At 39.2% G+C, this 21,582-nt stretch overlaps 1 protein-coding gene across 28 annotated transcripts in view; it reads right to left on the reverse strand.

Moving 5' to 3' along the window:
- Nucleotides 1-21,582, reverse strand: part of adgrb2 (adhesion G protein-coupled receptor B2) — a 234,269-nt gene that overhangs the window by 45,875 nt on the left and 166,812 nt on the right. For 25 of the 28 annotated variants that reach the window (XR_013297928.1, XM_077591112.1, XM_077591119.1 and 22 more), the window contains 12 exons: nucleotides 17,132-17,212; nucleotides 15,961-16,149; nucleotides 11,383-11,544; nucleotides 8,587-8,751; nucleotides 7,880-8,044; nucleotides 6,496-6,597; nucleotides 6,162-6,268; nucleotides 5,266-5,460; nucleotides 4,957-5,025; nucleotides 3,915-4,023; nucleotides 3,594-3,740; nucleotides 256-343 (listed from right to left, as the gene is read on the reverse strand). Coding sequence is in view for 27 of the 28 variants with exons in the window: in XM_077591112.1 (XP_077447238.1) it covers nucleotides 256-343; nucleotides 3,594-3,740; nucleotides 3,915-4,023; nucleotides 4,957-5,025; nucleotides 5,266-5,460; nucleotides 6,162-6,268; nucleotides 6,496-6,597; nucleotides 7,880-8,044; nucleotides 8,587-8,751; nucleotides 11,383-11,544; nucleotides 15,961-16,149; nucleotides 17,132-17,212 (1,579 nt within the window). In the remaining variant the exon portion in view is untranslated. The remainder of the gene's footprint in view (nucleotides 1-255; nucleotides 344-3,593; nucleotides 3,741-3,914; nucleotides 4,024-4,956; nucleotides 5,026-5,265; nucleotides 5,461-6,161; nucleotides 6,269-6,495; nucleotides 6,598-7,879; nucleotides 8,045-8,586; nucleotides 8,752-11,382; nucleotides 11,545-15,960; nucleotides 16,150-17,131; nucleotides 17,213-21,582) is intronic. The other 3 variants (XM_077591115.1, XM_077591126.1, XM_077591138.1) reach the window with 3 other exon arrangements.

Raw genomic sequence — 21,582 nt, forward strand, 5'->3', positions numbered from 1 at the left:
ATAAAAACACAAGCGTCAGGGAAAATTGATTGTTGTAGATCTAACATATTTCTTGTCTATATATCAGCAAGAGAGAGAATATACTAGGCACGGCAAATGAGGATTGTGTGCTTGAAATTAGGGAAGCAAAAGCAAAGAGGGAATAGATATTACATTTTCAAAGGGAGAAAACAAACCGACAATCAAATCTGTACGGGAATAAATAAAAAATATACTGTGCAGAATGGCACATTGTTAGATATTTTTGTTACTCACGTTGGTGCTGGTAAAATATTGGCCAACGTCCGATACAAGATGGCTCCGATGACATAATACATGGTTGACTCTGAATCTTTTTCCGCCTCTGAAACACACAATATTTCGCCACCTTTAAGCCAAATATATGGAACTCCACCAGTGGCAGGCCGTCAGGGCCTTCAAGGCCTTCTCTGCTGGCCTAAGAAATATCTGAATCATATATTATATTTTGTCCATCAATACTTATTAAATAATTCCAAATTGTCTGTTAGCTTCCTTTCATTGCTTTTCCTCCTGGTTGCACTGCTTCCAGATGTGTATTTTCATATTGAAGCATTTAACCAATCACATTTCAGCCATTATTTGTTGCCAGGGTCAGAAATCTGCCTCAAGGCCTTCACAACCAGTTCTGCGGGCTCTGCCACTTTAAATAAGCGTCGATAAGACTGTTGCTTTAACCAATCAGATTTTGAGTTGGCAACACCACAATGCATTGTCGCAGGTGTATGGATACGTCATTGCCTTGTCGCAGGCGTAGGGATACGTCATCTCTTTCACCAACTATGAGGCTAGTCATTAGCCAGAGCTACCAAACTGTATTTGGAGCGGGCTGCACAAGCAAATACATTGTTGTGTTGATTTAAAGCCGTTTTCTAAACGGATTATACCAGAAATACGACAGGACAGGCTCGACTTTCAGCATTAGCTTCGATGGCGATAGAAAAGAAGGAAGAAAGAAAGGAGGATGGATATTGTGTACAGTTAAAAAGGATTATTGGTGAGTAATATATGGCTATAGTATTCCTAAATAATATTTCAATTGTGGGCCAAGTTCTGATATCTGAAAAGCTCCAGTGTTTGTATTTAGGCTCCAGTGTTTGTATTTAATCACTAAATGCTGCTAGGAAGTGGATTTTACCCCATTTTAGTGCAAATTTTGCCGTTTCGCGTATATGGACGTATCGACGTTCATCGCTGTCTTTTTCCCGGGGAAATGATACTCGGGCCCGGTTCTGATGTCTAAAAAGCTCCAATATTTGTATTTAATCAATAAATGCTTTTTTCGGCTGGATTTTACCCCATTTTCGGGCAATGTTTGCCGGTACACCATTGACGTTCATTGCTGTCTTTTCCCGGGAAAATCACCCCCTGGCCCGGTTGTAATGTCTGAAAAGCTCCAGTATTTGTATTTAATCATTAAATGCTGCTAGGAAGTGGATTTTACCCGTTGAAGGCGCTACGAGAAAATGCAGGGACCGCCACTGAACTCCACAATGCCAATCTACTTTTTTAAAATAGAAATATTGCTCCATTTGTTTAGACAAAGCTGCATGCCAAATCCAGATTATTCAAAATATCTTCAGCAGGTGTGCATAACATACCTACGCATCCATGAAATCGACTCAGGCTGAATTAAAAAAAATATTGTCCATTTGCACAGTGGAGCAAATGATTATGATTATTTTAATTATTAGCCTCACAGTCAAACAGCTTCCATTCTTTTAAATGCGGTGATTGCGTATAAATGACTGTTTGTGTACACAGCTATTGACTAGAGAATAGTCCAGGGTGTCCAAAGTCATCTGGGACAGATTCCCGCTTTATCCATAACCCCTGAACAGGATGTGCGTTAGCGATAAGAAGACAAAGAAATCAATGAACAAAAACACAAAGTCAAAAACGGCGTATTGCAATTTGAACAAGCACCTCGACGGAACTCGCCGAAAGCCAAGGTTGCCCTCGCTATTGCTAAATTCCTCCGCCAAACTGGCCCTCTCAAAGTGCACCGCTGTTATTTTCAATTGGAAGCTTTTTCATCCATCAAAGCCATCTTGCTTTACCGCCATCCCTCCAGTGTTATATCACGGAAAAATATGCCCTACCAAGGACAACCTGTGTTCTTCTATAAATGTCATTTTGTCTCCGGTGGGAGGGAGAAGGTAAGCGAAAGAAGCAAACTGGAAGAGGAAAAAGTTCACTTGGCTTTCTTTTTGCTCTTCTGGGAAACAACAATAGAGAGTGAGATTGAGTTGTAGCATTGCTCTTTTCTTTGGTACCGAGAACAACGGTTCCTGTGAAAAATCTCAAGGAGATCAAAAAGATGAATTGAAAACGCATTTACTAAACTATAGGTTTTTAAGACACTGTTTTCACAAGATCACACCGCATAGGATTATCTATTTAAATTTATTCTGGTTTAGAACTGCAATCTAACTATATGTTATCCCTAACAACACAGTGACTAACTACATATCATGAGTAAAATCAAAGTATTAGTATATTTGCCTATTGTTGTGGTCATAAATAAAATTAAACACTATAAAAAGTACAAAAATAAAGGATAATGTAAAGGCCTGTGGATGTTTAGGGAAAAAACATGAAGGCTGGACCAATTTTTTAGATGACAAAGAAAGCAGCTCTTGTTTTTTTTTGTAAACGATGCTTGCCCTGGAGGGTATAAAGTTGGATGTTGCCATAGTGAGGACGTATTGTATCAAGCAATCACCATGTCTCCTTAAGAATGCGCTATGAAAAGCACAAAATGCTTCTCTTTAAAGAATAAATGGTATTCTGGCAGCTTGACAAGTAGTTTGCTCTTGTTCTTCTTGACTCACTTCATCCTTTTATCCAAACATTTTCTATTGCATCTCTAAATATTAGTTAAAATAAATCCATTAAATACAGGATACTACGTAAGACTTTTTACAGTGTGTTCCGCTCCACACACAACTATGAACTTTGAATTTAAAAAACATAAGAAAAAAAAAGACGTCCAGGCCTTGCTTTTCTTTGACTTGAAACACATTCACGTTTCATTAATATAAATAAAAGAATGTTTTGTTCGTTGTAAACAAATACAAATTCATGAAACCTCTTGAGAAGAATATCCTGAAGCCACCACGCTACGTAAAGTTGCTTCAGCCCTTTGACACCATTTTAAAAGTTGTCTCTTTTTGGTGAGACGCATTTGCGAGTGCGATTACTCGCTCTGGGGAAACATTTCTTGGCCAACGTAACCTTGACAGGAGGGAACATTGGGCAGTGTGATAACAGCTCCCCAAAATGTGTTGGGAGAGTGCAGATAACAGCTGAATCTTATCCAAATGGTGGACCCAAGATTTCCTTAAGCCTTGCTGTTGAGACTTGTGATGCTTCAAAGGTTTCGCAGAGACACATTTTGATTAACGGGGACGTGAAAAAGCAATATTACGGGGACGTGCTAAATCCTTTTGTTGCGGCTGTTATAATCTCATTATATCCCAATTAAAGAGGCAATTTTTCCCGCCCCGAAATGTTTACAGAGTTAAAATGTGGCACTCGTTTTTGGATTTTTTTGTGTGTGTGTGTGTCTTTACCTTCGTTTGGCACGGTAAAAACTTCCTTAGGGATGTATAGCTTATCCTCTGCTGTTCTTGCCCAGTCCTTCATTCCCCTCCGGCCTTTCATCGGGAAGTTTATATCACTGGAAACTGCTGACACGGGCTCTCGCTGGATGGTTATCACTGCGCAAATAAATGACCGTAATACTTAAAACTAACCACAGCGACAAAAAAATTACACACACAAACATGGCTAGATGTGTTAAGGTTACAGTGACGATAAAGCAAAATCTTTCGAGGCGTAAGAATAAGCAAGATAGCTTTCTCGTGTCAAGGGATGAGTTCATTTCTACTTACTCAGGTTGTTGGTCACTATGAGGAAACTCTGGAAAGGCTTCTGGGATTCACCAATTAGATGGATAAAATCTTCTAAAATCCTCATCAACAATGCGGCACCCGGGGCGACCTGCAAATGAAGGAGAGGAGTTAAAATCAGGGTTAGATGTCATGGGAGTTTCAAGGTGGAAGCCTCTGGGTAACTCGCGATAATGATTCTCTCACAGGAAAGCCATACAACAATGCCTTAATCAGGAAATCATTGCAAGCATATTCAATTTAAAAGCAAGCTCTTTTTGACCTTCTGCTGTGAGTTGAAATGAGTTCATCACTAATAGATGTCCAATCCATCTGAAATGGGAGGGTGGCAGTGAATAATGATCAGATAATTTACTGTCATCCCACTTTAAACAGATCGTGCGCCTAGGAGTTCATTTTGGGGCATTTCAGGTCATTTCCTTGCTCACTTTTGAAGCATTTCTGGGTCACTTCCTGTTGATTTGGGGGCATGAACAAGCCCCTCCTTATTGATTTCAGGCTACTGAAGAGGAAGTGACCCCAATTTAAAAAACTGTGACTCAAAATCAACAGGAAGTGAGCTGTAAATCCCCTAAAGCCGGAAAGACAGGCTTTGAAGTCTCGAATTTCAGTACCACGGACAGCGCTGATGGTCCAATTCATTTTGAATGGGAGTCAAAATTATAGCCTGAAACCTGTACTTTTTTTTTCTTTTAATAACCTTTTGGGATACGAAGTATCATTATATATCACAATTTCAATATTTTGTCACACCCGGAGTATCCATAGAAGCGAAAACGCCAAGTGTGTAAGGTAATTTATTCATGATGTCCAGATGGCTTATGAAGACATCTCAAATATATTTGGATAAAGCTGAGTCAAACCCCCAAAACAAATGCATTACACCTCATACCTCAGGAACCTTTTCTGCACGAACAGGTGTGTTTTTACGACGGATGATAAAACGTTAACGCGAGGTTAGAGACCGCCAGGCAACCATGAATATGACAAAAAAAATGCATGCGCACCAATCTGAAGACTTTACCTGATGTATGTCTTCCCACTTGTCCAGGTTTTCCATGTCCAACATGTGACTAATTATCTGAAAGAATTTCTGAAAATAAAAGAAAAAAGTTGTGAGTACAAATTGCAGTATGCAAAAACATTAGTTATTTTATTTTATTTTTTAAAGTCGCTCCCTGACATACGGAAAGTCCATTTTTTTCCCGGAAACACACACAAAATAACCATTTTACAAGCACATAGAAAAACACAGCTACCTCGAAGTAAAACATTAGGCTTTAGAATTTAAAGATACATAAAAAATAAGGGATCATTTGTTTGTTCTGCCCACCTGCACGTCGTCAGGAGCTGGGATGTAGGTTGCTCGTTTGAAGGTGTCCGTCACATTTCGCAAGATCTCCGTGGAAAAGAGAAGGTCGCCACTATAGTAGCTCCTCCTCTGCAAGAGCTCCAGGAGACTTCTTACGATCTGAGACATGCCATCCCCAGCCAGGGTCCTCTGACCCTTCGCCAGATGCTCTCGTAACTTCGGGTGAGAGAGACAGCCAGTCAAACGCAAACAACCGCTCATTAGAACACATTTCACCACCGCGGCCACGACGGGATTCGGATATTCGCGCCGCCGTTTCTCTCGAATGAGCAAAAAGACGGCAAAATGCTTTCGACAAAATGGTTCTCTCCTCACGGCGGCGAGGATTAAGCAAAGCGTGAAACTGTGTGCGAGAGCGAGCGGAATGCAGAGAGAGGGAAAGAGAAGATAACATCAATCAGCGAAAATTAATTATTGACTGGTGGTATTAATGAAAGGTTGGAACAGAAGGTAACAGTGCAATCAAGTCCTCCACTTGACAATCTGTAACCCCCCAACAACCCCAAACGTGCCTCCCTATAATCTTCTCCGCTATCATGGAAGAGAAGCAAAAGGTGGAAGTTCACGGAGCTGCGAAGGCGTCTGGCTGATGAACACATTCATTAGCTATGTTCATTAATTGATAAGTGTGAGCGCACAGCTCTGGAAAATGTTAATTATAGATACCGGAAAGCTGAGGAAAAAAGACACTTTTACGAGTTTACTTTGAGGGCCGACACGTGGTGGTATATTTTGGAGCAGATGTCCCTTAATGTCATGTTTGCGACGTTGCAAATTAGAGGGAAACTGTAGTAAAGTTTCACGGCCGGATGACGACGACGGTGATGATGATGATAAGAAAATACTACAGAACTTACAGATATGTGTAAATATCTATATTCAACTGAGATGCATCTGGCGAAGCTCGGAGGACCCCAGAAAGCAACGCCATTATTATCCAGCATACATCGGCGACTAGCAGATCCTAAAAAAAAGCAAAAATGGTTGCCATTTTATTTATTTCCCTTGACATGTTGAGTAAAAACAATATTTAAATAAAATGCAAATGCATTTTGCATGATAGAATACATGAATATAATATTTATTCAAGCTTCATTGACTAACTTTGGTTGAAATATTTACATTTCCTATATCCATTCAAGGGTAATATATATATTACTAACAAACTGTAAACAATTATGAATGACTAACCTGTAGCATTTGTTGGACATTTGTTGTAAACCGTTTCTCCAGCGGAGGCTCTCTTCCACAACATTGTCAGGATATTCTCATCTTTACAAATCTCATGCGGCGCTGTAAATTAAAGTGAGATAAACACATTAAAAAAAAATGAAAGTCAAGTGCTTGTAAAAAGAAAATAAAGCATCATTTTCACCATTGCAATAGCAAGGGGGTAGCTATTTTTTCCCCATCTCCTATTTACTCTCTTTACAAAATGCCAATTAGAAAATATACTTTAAATTATATTAAATTAAGATGCAAGAGTCATTTTCAAAGGACGCCAAGATCCACATAAATAACCCAATCGAGCACAAACACATCATTCAGATTCAAACCAACGACCTCATAAGTTTGAGACACACACACAAAGCCCATTTCTCCCCAAACGCAATTAAATGCCAATTCCACGTCAATCTTTTATTGCAATCCCTCCCAATTCTATCCACGTGCACCTAGTTTGGCGCCCCCTGTCAGTATCATCGCCCTAGTACATAATCTCATTAGATGAAGCAAAGCAGAAAGGAGGACAAGACGGGAGGTGAAAAGACACTCCCTATAGCAGGGGTAGGGAACCTATGGCTCGGGAGCCACATGTGGCTCTTTTGATGGGTGCATCTGGATCTTTGCTAACCTGTGAGCTAAGATATGGAAATCGCTGGTGACCGAACTGAGATATTACATCTAGAACTGCTTTAATCTTCATTTTTTTTGTAGTAGTAGACTCTTCTGGAATGCATGCTCTCATTGATTAGCAACAGTATAAGAATCTTTTAAAAAAATATTCATTTTTTTCCACTTTAAAAGTGGTGAAATTACAAAAAAAATGAAAAGGCACTCGTTTACATGTATGTATTTTGACTTTTAAATTTGTAGTATGGCTCACAAGGAATAACATTGGAAAATATGAATTGTTTGTGGCTCTCCGTCAAAAAGGTTCCCAACCCCTGCCTGATAGAAACCCAGCTGGAGTGGTCTTTTGAAATAATTTGTGGATCCATATTTTTGAACAAAGGAGTACAACAGAGTCAAACCATAGCGAGCACACACAGCTTGTGTTTGTAAAGTTAGTTCCCCACGTTTCCCGCCAGGCTAACAAATCGGAAATTGCTGCCAGTGTCGCCTCCGACCGACCGACCGAGCTGACAAAACGGAAAGAAAAATGCGGGCTTTGTGCTGGAGTAAAAACACACATCACGACGAGAAAGATTTCTATGTCACTAAATATGATGATATGATTGCTGCTCTGAAATTGCTATGCTGCATATCACTAGCGTAGTCACCTTGCTTCACAAACAGAAACTTTGTAGATGAAAAAAATACATTTTGACTGCAGTCAAAGGAGCTAACGACTCACCAGGGCACTTCTTTTCATTACAGGAGCGAACCTCCTCGGCCGATCCGTCGCATGGGTAGCCTTGTTCCGCCGTGCCCTCGCACGTCCTGGCGCGTCGCTGCCATCCGGAGTCGCAAGTCTTGCTGCAGAGGCTCCAGTGGTTCCAGTTGCCCCAATTACCGCCACCTAGATTCAAATTAAAAAGGAAGGCGAACGGAGGGAAAACATTTTAGGAATGCAATCTCAAGATTTCCAATCTAAATTCAAGCTTTTACACAATTAGCCCATTTTAGGTTAGGTTAGGTTAGAACTTGATTTCATCCCGTATTCGGGAAATTTCTTGGTTGCAGTAGCAAGACTGACATAAGACACAGAAGACATTGTAGACCTAGGTAAAAAAAGGAGCCCTAAAACACATTTGTGTCTTTGTTTTTTAAACCAAGGACCAAACTATTGCATTTTTACAGTTATAGACATCAAATCTATTTCAACTTCTTGACATTAATAAAGTTATAAAGAAATATGCTTTGTGAAAAATGGAGCTAGCTTAGTTGTGATTTTTGCTACTTTATTGCTGGACATTTTCTCTTCTAATTTTGCTTCAGTAGTGAAAAAAATTACAAAATGCAATATTATACCTCTCCATTCCTATCCGATAAAAATGTGAATATTATAATAGGGCCTTTTTTTGGCCTATGTTTGTTTTTTGATTTAAAAAAAATGCTTACCAGTGCATGAAGGGTTGGAGCATTCTCTGCTCTCTTGATGGGGCCCCTTACACTCGGCCCACCCGTGCACGGATGCGCTGCAACGCCTCTGCCTCTGCTGGGCGCCCGTGTTACAGGAAACGCTGCATCTTGACCACGGACCCCACTCTAACCACTTGCCCTCCACTGGCCACGTGGAATTTCCATCGGCGTCACGTCGGTTGCGAGTTCGGGATCCGTTTGGAGTGGAAAGAGATGAAAAATAAGAAAACAAGAGAGCAAACATGAGATGACGCCAGCCAAGAAAGATATTAAAAGAGCATATGGAGTGCAAGCGCTATTTCTATTCCCCAAATAGCATTGAAAACATGTCAAAAAATCTGAACCTGTTTTTGAAAAGCTGCCAAAAACTCCTTTTATGTGGCGACTTAAAGAGTTCACAAAGAGTGTCGGGTGTGGATGACCTTCATTTTATTCCTCGACAGGAGCTTGTGCAGAAATGGGTATACGTTAAAAATAGATATACATTTCTGCTGTCAAGTGATCCTCCAAAACCAAAGCGCTTAATCAAAGCCCTGTGACAGGCATCAGGGCTTCTAACTGTTTTGTGAAATAAAATAAAATAAAGCATTGCTGGTGTCATCAAGAAGGCGAACCCTGAAAATGATCGTGATCAAGGCAAATGGTCTGTCAGAGACTTGAAAGCTTCAAATGTTGCAAAGTGAAGAATCATTATAATTGTATTATTTCCCCCATCATTCTTTTTTTTTAAACCTGAGCTGTAAAGTAATCAGTTATCAGTTAAATAGTACACATCTGCATTGAGTTATCTGGCACAAATACCTTTAAAAACAATCCATTAATGCAGCTAACATAGGTTAAAGTGGGAAAGGCCAATTCGGCTAAGTGGAACTGTACATTGGTATCAAGCAGAAAAGCTATTTATTAATGTCAAACTCTTGGAGAATGTATTGATTTAAGGTGATCAGTTAAAGCATATTTGAATGAGAACCAACAAGCTGATGCTCATCATTTCAAAAAGTGCTCCGTCTCCCTACTTTGCAAAAACGATCTTCACGTAATGAAGTATAAACTTCTTAGCCATACATCCATTAAACCCACCAAAAATCCAAACATATATCCGACGACACGTGTACTGTAGCATTTCAGAGCGCATAATTCCGACTTCAAATGTCCAAGTATCTCCATCTATTTGTCAATTAAAAGCTTTACCTGACGTGTCTGCGTAAGTCCACTTAAATTAAGTAGCAATGGCCGACAGCACTTATGAAAATTGCAGCTTTAAAAAATGTACTTTTACATGAAAAGTGTCTAGAGCCATTAAGACGATTATTACAATATGGACATTTTCAAAAAAGTGTTAAACATGTTATTTCCTTCGAATGTCAGCCCTTTTAATATAAATGTACTTTAAAGGGCAAACATGAAACATTTAAAGTGTAAAAGCAACTTTTTTTGTTATTTAAATACCGCATCGCTGGAGAGAATAACGTTTTATCAAGTACAAAGTAGTTCCATCACAGCGACGGTTCGGCATCTCTCGACTCATCATCTAAAAGAGTGGAGCCATTTTGAAGTGAAGGCGGCTTAATAAAGATGTTTCAAATGGCCAGTCTCAATCAGATCGGCGGTCCCAAGGCACCCTGCAGACAAGAATTAAATGGGCTTGTGCCGGCAACTTATTGAGGCTCTTGACAAGGTGCAAGCCTAATAGGCAATCTTGGAGACAATAGCAGAAGAGCTTTACGGCAGACGCCGTCCTCCTCTTCCTCCTCCTCCTCCGCAATCGAAACCGAGCCAAGCATGAACACAACCTAAAGAATTGAAAACTAGACTCTCCGCAAGCTTCTTCCCGTAAGACGGCGGGAGTTTGTGTACTTGTTTTTGGAACGAAGATGAATGACAATGGAAATTAAAACTCTGATGCAGCAAACGTGCAAGCAGGAATGATCGGCCAGGATAATTTTCACCAAGGGGGGCCGCAATCAGTCAATACATTGTATTTACAGACTTAACGGGGATTTATTTTTACTCTCTGTTTTATTGTGTTGTATTTTTGGAGTAGAAGTATTTTTAGATATAGAAAAAAAATAAGAAGTTTCCATGGTATAGTTGATTTGAAATCTATTATACATGAATTTGTTATAAAATGACCAAGACAAGCAGCTATAATGGATGAATTTGATTGTGCATTGATTGATAGCTTAGTAAACACTCAAAAAGTGTTTATATAAGAGGTAAACGTATTAAAACTTGAGGAGAGAGAGACAGACTGGCGGTGATAGTATGTAAATGGAGTAGAGGTCTTTTTAGTTATAAAAAAAAAATAAAGGACTCTCCACGTCTTCTATTGTTCAAGTTATAGTTGATTTGAAATCTATTATACATGAATTTGTTATAAAATGACCAAGACAAGCAGCTGTAATGGATGAATTTGATTGTAGCATTGTTTGGTAGCTTAGTAAACACTCAAAAAGTGTTTATATAAGAGGTAAACGTATTAAAACTTGAGGACAGAGAGACTTTAACTGGCGGTGATGGTATGTAAATGGAGTAGAGGTCTTTTTAGTTATAGAAAAAAAAATTAAGGAGTCTCCACGTCTTATATTGTTCAAGTTATAGTTGATTTGAAATATATTATACATGAATTTGTTTTAAAATGACCAAGACAAGCAGCTGTAATGGATGAATTTGATTGTAGCATTGTTTGGTAGCTTAGTAAGCACTCAAAAAGTGTTTTTATAAGAGAGAGACTTTGACTGGCGGTGATAGTATGCAAATGGACATGGTACTAACCAGGACACACTGCTATGTTGCAGAGTTTGGTCTGCGTCTCGGGCCACCCGCAAGGCACGGCCCCGCCTTCGTTCACACACTTCCTGGTTCGAGTCCTGGAGCCCCGCCCACAAGTCACAGAGCATAGACTCCAAGAGGACCACGCGTGCCACAGTCCATGCACTGCAAATTCCCACACACGCACGAACGCACAAACACACAACATGGGAATGAGAAATGAGGGCGAAAACAGAGGTGGCGGCATCTCAGGCATTAACAGTGTTAGAGATTAATTCAATGAAAATGAAATTCCTACAACTGGCAAACAAACGGGAGCCAGGGATGGACACGGCCATGCGGTAATGCAGGTTGAGTTGTGATTTCATCCCATCCATTACTTACCAAACCATGCGAACAAAGACTCTAATAAGAGCAAACATCCCATTGACCAATCACGGGAAGAAATCGTTCTCTTCTCATTGAGCTGTCCTTCTACTTTATTATTTTTAGCCAATTATGGCCCTGTTGAAATGAATGCAAGTGAAAGAAATGAGCTGTAAAGCTGCACAAAAGCCTACTCAATAATGAATGTGACCTCAAGATATCCGCACTGTTGCTTTATCGCCCGTCGAGTTTAACTTTGAGCGCCGTCGACTCCATCCAATTCCACCAAACGGCACCGCCGCCGCACAATGTCCAAAGTTAGAGCGCGCGCAAATGAACGCTGGCAATAATTCAGCAGACTTTGCAAAGCGACCGGGATTAGATGGCGGCAATAAAGCATCGCTTGTTGAAAATGCTCACATCAACAAAGAGATGAATGTCCCCTATTTGATAGAAACAAACTACATTTGGGCAAACGTGGGAGAGGAAAACTGAGGATGGAGATAGTCAGTCTTGCTGAGCAAAGCTAAATAAATCATAGCAGTAAATAATTAAGCCTACTCTGTGAAGGATGGCTCAAAGGAACAGGAGTCAGAGGCACAGAGAGATGTTTCTATTAAAAAGTATGCAGATAGGAGATGCTAGTAAATAGATAGTGTTCAATCCAATATTGAGGCCTCGTTATCCTTTTTACTCTTTTGAAGCGTGTTTGCGATAGCGCCGTATCCGCCAATGGAATAACCAAGTATAAGGATGAAACAGAGTGCTGGTAACTACTTCAAAAATTAAAAAAATAAAGTTTATGAGATAGGTGGTTGTGCAAGGACACTCTTTGGTGACATAAAGGCCGGAGGCAGCCATTCAAACTAATCTTTTAACTCTCTACTTTTCTATCAAATGTATTCAAAAATATTTTAACTTATTGAACAAAAAACTACTAATGATTGGCAACTATAATTAATTATTAATTATATGTCATTGGAGACCCTACTGATCATTCGATTTTGACACTCTAGTAAAAATAAAATGAAATCACCAATTTAATTCTTTCCAAACTCTTAAACTAGCATCCCGTTGCATGTTTACTATAACGCAGGAACGCTACACAACTTCCAAAACGGGATCAAATATTAAACATGCCCATGTAATTGCATATACATTATTAAGACCCCAGCTTGTAATTTGTCATTGCTTACATGTGAGGCAACTCGGCGATAATAAGACACATGCATCATATTAACCCTTAAGATAATCATCATTTCCAGCATTTTAAAAGAGGGTCAAAGCGCAGAATGCTGCATTATTAATATGCTTTTTTCCCACCATAAGCATGCGGCAGAAAGTTAAATCTTTGCATCCTCGTGTTCATTTTCACTCGAATGATTCCCAGAGATTTGACGCCGCAGCATTTGACTACGCACTGACCCCGAGATACTATGTAATATAACATTATTCCAGTCTGTTTTAAATGTCAGTGAATCTATGGCAAATCAGCAATAACGAAAGACAACAGAAGCGGGAATAAAACTTCATCGCACATGCTTTAGGGAATGGCAGTGTTACACTGCTAATAAAAGAGAAAAGAAACGGAAAGAAAGAAAAGAAAAAAAAACATTTGCTCGACCACTTACTGCCTAGTTGGCTTTAACAAGGACAAGACCATTAGCTAAATTGATTCGGTATCACCTTAAATAGGGAGTCTTGCCTGTAGAAGGTGTAAAAAAAAAGTTCTTTTATGCTTCAATGCCTTTCTATTGATGCTAGTTTTCCATGATGTTGTATGCAGATAAATACATGTATATGTTTAACAGACATATCCGCCAACAATTACGACTCACCCAAATTATTATTATTCAAAACATAAGCATGAGGATGAAGTATCATAGGTACACTTTGCTCAGCTCTGGGGGGCAACACTTAACTCTAAATTATGGTGGTTTGGAGTGTTTGGTGCTCTACATTGCAATTGTTTTTCTTAAGTTAAAGCAAATGTTTGGAATATGGAAAATATTTGAATCTCACTAGGACTGAATTAAAAAGTCTGATTGCAATTGTAATTGGGCTTTAGATGAAAACACAAACAGTTTCCTGTGTAAAAATTGCTTTTGTAATTAGTAAGAACTCAAGGTAAACAATCCTGGAACACAATTTAAAAATGTTTTTTTACCTATTTATTTCAATTAATTTACTGCTGCATTACATTTTCATAGTGTCAATTCCAGAACTGGTATTTTATTGTCACAAACACAATGTCATAATCTTAACATAGCTTAGAATGTGCAATATTTTAGAATTTACCTTGCCAAGATGTGACTCTTCATAGTTTTATATTCCTTAATTATGTTTTTTTTACTGGGAAAACACACTTTGTGGAGTAGCACCACCAATTTCATTATACGCAGCTGTGTATGATGATACACAGCTGCGTATAACGAAATTGGTGGTGCCACTTCACAATAAAGGCTTTTGATTTTTTTTTTTGATTGATAGCCAGATATGCCAACATTATGTTTCTGATTGAAGGATTTAAAAAAAAAATGACAGGGCTATTTTTAAAAGTCAATTGCACAAATCCCATTAAATATATTGTCTCCTTGCTACCACCAAAACACGCCCCATTAAGCTGGCTACCCTGCAGTACTATTCAAGCTATCATTGTGGTGTCCCTCCACCCCGAAAAAAAAGCTCATTTCAGAATACAGCAAATCTTGAAAAAAAAATGGCACAACACAGCAGCCAATATCCCATCAAAGGAGCAGTTGAGAATATTAATACCGACACGGAACAGAAAACCGAGGCGTTTAGGATCACACAAATCACATTGACGGATTTGAATTTAAAAACAAGATTAGCGTGAGCGCTGACAGGGAAGGAAAATGTTTTCTTCCTTTTTATGAATTTTTGGATATGATTTACTTGCGTGCTTGGATCTGAACATGGTCCAAAAGAAAGCACTCAGTATATAAATCATTATTATGATCATGTATCAGAAGTCATTTGGACACTAAAAGCAAACTGACATAAAGCCAAATATTTATACTACCAGTACTAATAGTATTTTGCATTCAGAAAAAAAAAAATGTGGTGATTAAAGATTGCACATCAACAATTAGAGGAAAAAACATAACTATTTAGTTTGAAGTGGCAAAATGAAGTAGAAAAGAGCAGATATTTTATGATTAATGTACAGACTAGGCCATTGAGCAATAAAAAACACAATTAGGTTGAACTGTTTGATATAAAAATTGGACTAAATTAGCGATCAAACCAGATTCTTAGTCCCTTACTTTGAGTTAATACGCTACTAGATGGAAGAATATCTATTGATTTGATATGAATGGTTTACGGCAGCATAAAATCCAATAAATGGTGGGGCAAGTGCACTATGTAATGAGATAGAGTGGATGTAGATTGGGTGCAGGGTAATTCATAGGCAGACACTTAAATCGAAAAGCTTGATAGACTAAATCGATCAAATGTACCGCCAGCACGTGGACAGTATAGATTTGCTAATGTATTATCATTCCACTTGAGTTGAAATCTCGGGGATAGTTGCCTACATTTTACATAAACAGAAAAAACGGCCAATACTGGCCCTCGGCTCGTCATCTGGGCCCACACGCTTAGCAATGGACTGTTAACAACTGCGACAATGACATTTAAGTCGTGTTCAGAAGAGCTGACATTAAAAAGTACATTAAAATATGATGGCCTGATTCCGTAACTGCCCTTTCCTGAGTTAGGTACTTTTGTACAGTTTCCGTCCACTCATTGACCGGAGGAAATCAAAGCATTGGTAAAAGATCGGAAGCAGTTTAAGAATGACTACTGAACTGGTGATCATTGGGGGGAAAAAAAACACTGAAAGCAAAGCACTGCAAGGGGGAAATTGCAGTAGATTGGACATACTGAATAGGATTTACAATCAGAGCACTCTAAAATGAAATACGAACATGCCAATTTAATCTCCAACAAGGACCTTCAATGGTATGGCAATCAGATATCTTCAAAAGTGTAATGAGAGTAACACAAGTCCTTTGAATAGCATGATTATCGTAATGGAGCCTCCAGTGTTGCGTAAGCATTTGTATGCTGACATTTTCGAGTAAAGGCGGGCGGAGTTAAACCTAAGAACTATTCGCTTTGTACTATTGAAATACACAGTGTGGAAAACATTTTTTTTGTTCATGGAGAAAATGTTAACCATGGGCATACCTGAACTTATTATGCCTGGTTCACCAGGACAGGAAACCGTATTGTTGCACATTCTGGTCTCTCGCAGGGCACCGCTGCAAAGTGTACCGTAAGGGGACGAAACACACGAGCGAGTCCGCACTTGCCAGCCGTGCCCACATGTGAGAGAACACATACTCCACTGGGACCACTCCTCAGCGGCAGGGTCGCCTGAAAATTTCAAGACAGAAGCTAGCTCTCATCAAAATTATCATAAACATAATTTTAGGGACGTTTTAATTCCAACGATCAGTCCGAAGGCCAAACTAATGCCAATATTAGCTCAGGAATGCTATGGAAAGTACATAAAAAAAGGTTACTATATTTTGTTATGTGGTTAATGATTGACAGGTGACCAGTCCTGGCTGTGGAGTTTTTCATTTAATTTGTTTTTTGTTTTTTTAAAGAGGCTTTTCCACATATGAGTCTTCAAAAATCATTTTGTTGCAGTCGAGGAAGTATAAAGTCACTCGGGTTTTCGCAGAATTGTTTTCTAAGCACCATGTTCTTTGATAGAGGCGTCGTCACATGGCAGCGCAGGAAATCAAATTAATTTCATGTCCGTTAATCGCATTACATCTTCATTAACATGCCGTGAGTCAGGGTTTAAGCTCATCTCCGATGCCTAGAGGAATCGAAGAATGGGAGCGGCAAATAGGAACGCACAAGAGAACTAGACAGAAAGAGATTCGGGGGGGTTTCCCTGACAGAAGGGCCGGCGCACGCGGGGGGGCGCTGGATTTGGGCACGTTCGTGTGTATGTCAACTCTAAATGTGTGTGTGCATATGATGGCCATATGTTCGTAAGCAAAGGTCGACCTGTTCAAATGTAGCGGGTCAAACCGTCGCTATGATAAAAGACAAATTTCACGTGCGTAAAAGTATGGATCACTTCATATATATATATGCGACATTTTTTCCTCATATTTAATAGATTATGCCATGTATGGTTGAATAATTCAGTGTTTCTGTTCAACTGAGGCGGAGACACAAATGCCAACAGGTCAAAAGCCGCTCACTGAGGGTCAGATAGTGAATATCAATTCTGCATAGATTTTTAGCAGAAATCGAGTTTATTTTAAAGCCATATTGGTGTGTTTTTTTTTCTTCTCTTTTCTATTTAGTGGAGAACATTCCTGCTAACATTACGCACCTGTTTGTGCCTGAAACACACCTGGCTGGTCAGCTGATCTGGGTCTTTGTGTCTTCACTTTCAAGTCATCGTCATATGGATCTAAAAGAAAATGAGAAATGTTCAATTTTGCGCCTTTTTGTTGCTATTACGAATGTAGATGACTCAATGAAACAATTCATAGATGTTTGTACATTACAGTTGACTTTGTGTTGCTGGTTAAAACGTGAGGGAGTAGAGTTCCCATGTTTTGGCTAGATAAATTAAAAATTGTGTTGAAGCAGAAAACTGCTGATCCCAAAAACCAAACGTTTGGTTTGTCTTTGATTTCAAATACAGTACGCTGGAAACAGAATCAAATGATTCTGGCCGGGAAGGGAGTAGTTCTTATCGCCTTTACCAAATCTGGGTATGAAAGTACATTTTTCAGTCTGCAACATAAAGATTATTTTGCCCGGCATAGTATGTATAAATTACTGGCCAAAAAATCCTTCCTAGGTATTTTTTCAGGGAGAAATTAGGAAAACATTGACAACCGGCATTAAATTTGCTTGTGTCCAGCAGCAGAAAATACAATTCGGGACTTTTTAGCCTCGGCTGACATATTAGATTCAATTTTTGTGTGTGTGATATTCACATGGAGAGCTTAGCATAAGGGCAGCACTGACTGGGATTTGAACTCGTGAGTTTGGGCGTCCGATTGGTAAGGCCTCGGGTGCAGAAACAAAGAATTGCGTCGCAGTGATGCATTTGAGGTGCTTTGGGAAAGAGCCACTTCAAGATGTGGATGGTTTTTTTGTACTTGAGTTGGGATTTAAATCTACAACTGTTGCAGTGGAACCTCATAGTAAACAGTGGCATTGGTAAAAAAAAATAGGAGTGAGATTATTTTATTTGCTGCGGCCCACTGTACAGTGCGACGTAACGTTATGGGCGTATGTCGACTTTCCAACAACCTTAGATGATGTTCTCAGCTTCGCGTCCATTCAAGGTTTATAGCTCTGTGGTGATGTCTATTTATTCCAGAGTCCATACGAGAGAGTCCAAACTGATAGAAGCACACTGTAATGGACATTTTATAAGCTACTGGAAAGATAGAACCACTGCACCCTTGCTTGCTACTTTCGCTCAAACCTCGCCGGCTCCGAAGCAGATATGAGAAGAGAAGTTGAATTAGATTGGCGCATGATGGCGTCTCCCCGACTATGGGGACCTCAAGGTCATTTGTGTGCTTTCAAAATGGATTGGGAATCGAGTTTTCTCAACGCCAAGGGCTGCCTGTGACTGCATCTGGCTCACACACAAACATAAAGATTCTCACAACCCAGCTGAAACCAAATTGCTTTTGTTTCAAGCCACCATTTTTTGTTGTTGTTGTCATCGTCCACCTGTTTGGATCTATCTTATGAGACCTTCTGACTTGTACTCAGCATATCTTATTCTATTCTATTAAGTCTTTTAACCACTATCGATACTGATTCACACATTGGGCTCATTTTGTGGTTTAAATCATTAAAAAAAATATATATTTAAAAGAAAAGTCTGGACTGCACATGGAATTTACTAATCAATTTTTCTTTGTACAAGAAATACCTGAACTGTAAACATGTTCAATGTATTCAATAGGTTTTGTTAAGGGCTGCTGAACTTAAAGCTGGAAAAACGTTGCCATATCTGAAATGCAAGGGAAACAAAAGTCAAAGCAAATCTTCAAATGAACACCCACCGAGCTCATGTACCCCCGGTTTTTCCTCTGTAAGCGGGGTCTGCAAGAATGCAACCGTCAAAAATTGCTCGATTATAAGGACTTTCATCTGACATCAAGGATACGGAAGAAGAAAATAAATGAGATAGAACAACACGCTAAAGTACAAAAGAAAATTGATTTCTGTTCAGGCTTGCCTCTGTGGAAAGATGGTGTTGCCATAGTAACATAATCATCCAGATGCTATGAGGAATCTAACAGATAGGAGTTACGGGGGGCTTTGAGGAATGGTTGGGGAGGGATTTTAAATCAGAGCCCGCTCAGATGTTGGGACTGCGTTTGGCGGAAAGGTGAACGTATTCGTTAGACGTTTGTTCTCAGTGAAGGCACGTTTAAGTCGAAGATATCTTTGTATTGCTTTTCCATGTTGAGTGACAGCGTTTTCACTTTGATATTATTTTGATCCCAATTGAAAGAAACAACTAGCAGCAGCAAAATGTCCGCCAAGTGCTAAAACTCATGTTCTTGTAAACGTGTATATTCATTCATGCATGATAACTTGTATTATTCAACAAATGGCAGCAGCCTTTGCTGTCAGCACAGTAAAATATATTCATGATTTTTTTTTGGGCAAACATGCAAATGGTTTGCTTTTGCATGGCTGTTTATCTCACAAAAAAATTTTTTTTTTGCTTTTCCCACATATTTTAAATCACACAAAAGGAGTAGACAAGACATTTTACCATTGTTTAACATGTGGCAATAATAATTTCAATGTGCCTTGATTTTTTTGGGGTTTCTTGTTAATAATAACATTTTTTAACAGCACTGCTTACCTATAACGACAGGACTAGTACATCGACTGTAAAATAATGATAGTTGTATATTTATGGAGGACCATCTCTCCATTTTTTCCGTCTGCTGCAAAAAAACAACACTGAAATAGCCCAAGGTGAGAACAATTTTGCTCTTTAAAAAAGGCTTAGGATGCTGTCAGGCCCACATCAGTTTAGATAAGCTATGTCGACAGCGGCTCTTTGCTTCTCCTGACCTGCAACCAAAAAAATGTTCCAGATAATTTGGTCGGAGAAGAGAGACGGTGTTGAACAGCAACCTCGCTTAAGTGCAGCCAGCCTCAAATCCAAAGAGGCTAATTGGAAGAGCAGTCATGCAGCAGGAAGGAAGCTCTGTACTAAGAGAATACATTCTCGGCTAGAGTTAAGATCAGAGTGCCGCATCTTCCCCAGAGAAAAATGCTGCGTAATATGTATCAGTGTGAGGGATTTGGGAATTATAACACCCCTGATTATCAGGACTTCGTGCTTCAGTCATTTTGGCAGTGCACATGGAAGCACTTTGGAGTGACAGTGAAAAGACCTTGCTTTTAGATCAGTGCTTTTGGACTGTAATACAACATAGACATGTTTTAATCGGACAAGAGCAGGTTGGATTGTGGCCAAATTTGGCCAGGAAATAAAACAAAATAGATATGATTCTTTTTTGGGGGTTGCTTTAATCCGTTTTTTTTCTCCAATTCGTTTAATTAGTCTACATGATATATTGCCTCTATTATATCTAATCTCTTGCTCTTAAGGTACTCTCAAGAGAAAAAAAGATTAGAAACTAATGAGACAAATGAGGGATTCTCCAATTGGTCTTACATTTGGGATGAGTATGTAGTGTTGTGAAAATAAATTATTATTATTTTAGTCTAGAAAAATGCTCACTCCAAAAATATGAGACTCAATGCTCCGAGCGACCTATTTTGCAGAACGGAATTTCATCAGATAAACCAAATTGCCCTGTCCATCATGGACTCCTCACTTCCGCAGATTTTGCCACACATCCACTCATCCCGTCTGTGCAAATGGATTTTTCAAAAATCATGGAAGATGACTCACAGATGGAAATCACCCTCCATCAGCGAGGCCAAGAACCTGACACACTTAGAGCACTTCCATTGCAGTAGAAGCATCATTGAACATGTGACTACTACATTGCATCCTGAAAGTCATAATGGCTTTTTCTCTTTTGAGCATCATTTTTACCTGCTTAGAAAATATATATTTACAGTGAATTTTATTCAGCGGTGAATGCTGTGCTTTGACAAGCAGTGAAAGGACAATCCGAAAATATTTAGTCTATTACTTTGAAGGAGACATATCTTGTAAAAGTCCAATACTGAAGATACGCAAATTAAAACAGAAAAGCAGGTATGGATGGTGTTTACGTGAAGCTTAACCGATGGTTTATAGGAAATAAAACCTAAAAAATAGTGCCAAGATGAATGTTTTGAGGGTCATCCATGATTTAGCAATCATTTTCCACCTATAGATGTCAACTTCAATGTTGAAGCAAATTTGATTGCAAATTTCTGAAATAATGAAACACATAAAAAATAAAGATAAACCCATTGCAATCCAAAATGTCTCATTACTGATTTCAATCAGATCTTCAATCGTCAGCAGTATCGGCAGTAAACTATTCTCATATTATATCTTCTTGGGATGGGGCTTTGGATTTTCACAGCTTCAACCCTTTGGGCCGTCTTCGGATCATCCATCCCATCGCCGTGGTAATGCTCCCTTAAGCCCAAAATGTTGATAACAGTCCAGTCAGCTGCTCGAGTAAACTATGGCAAACTAGATTCCAGCTTTTCCACAACAGCTGTGCGAATGCAAGTGCTATTTTTTATCTAGGAGGAGATCATGAGTGTGTATGAGTGCAACCACGAGCATGAGAGTGCCTAGGGAGAAGATAATGAGGA

Source organism: Stigmatopora argus, chromosome 21, assembly GCF_051989625.1.
Source record: "Stigmatopora argus isolate UIUO_Sarg chromosome 21, RoL_Sarg_1.0, whole genome shotgun sequence".
NCBI classification, from domain to species: domain Eukaryota; kingdom Metazoa; phylum Chordata; class Actinopteri; order Syngnathiformes; family Syngnathidae; genus Stigmatopora; species Stigmatopora argus.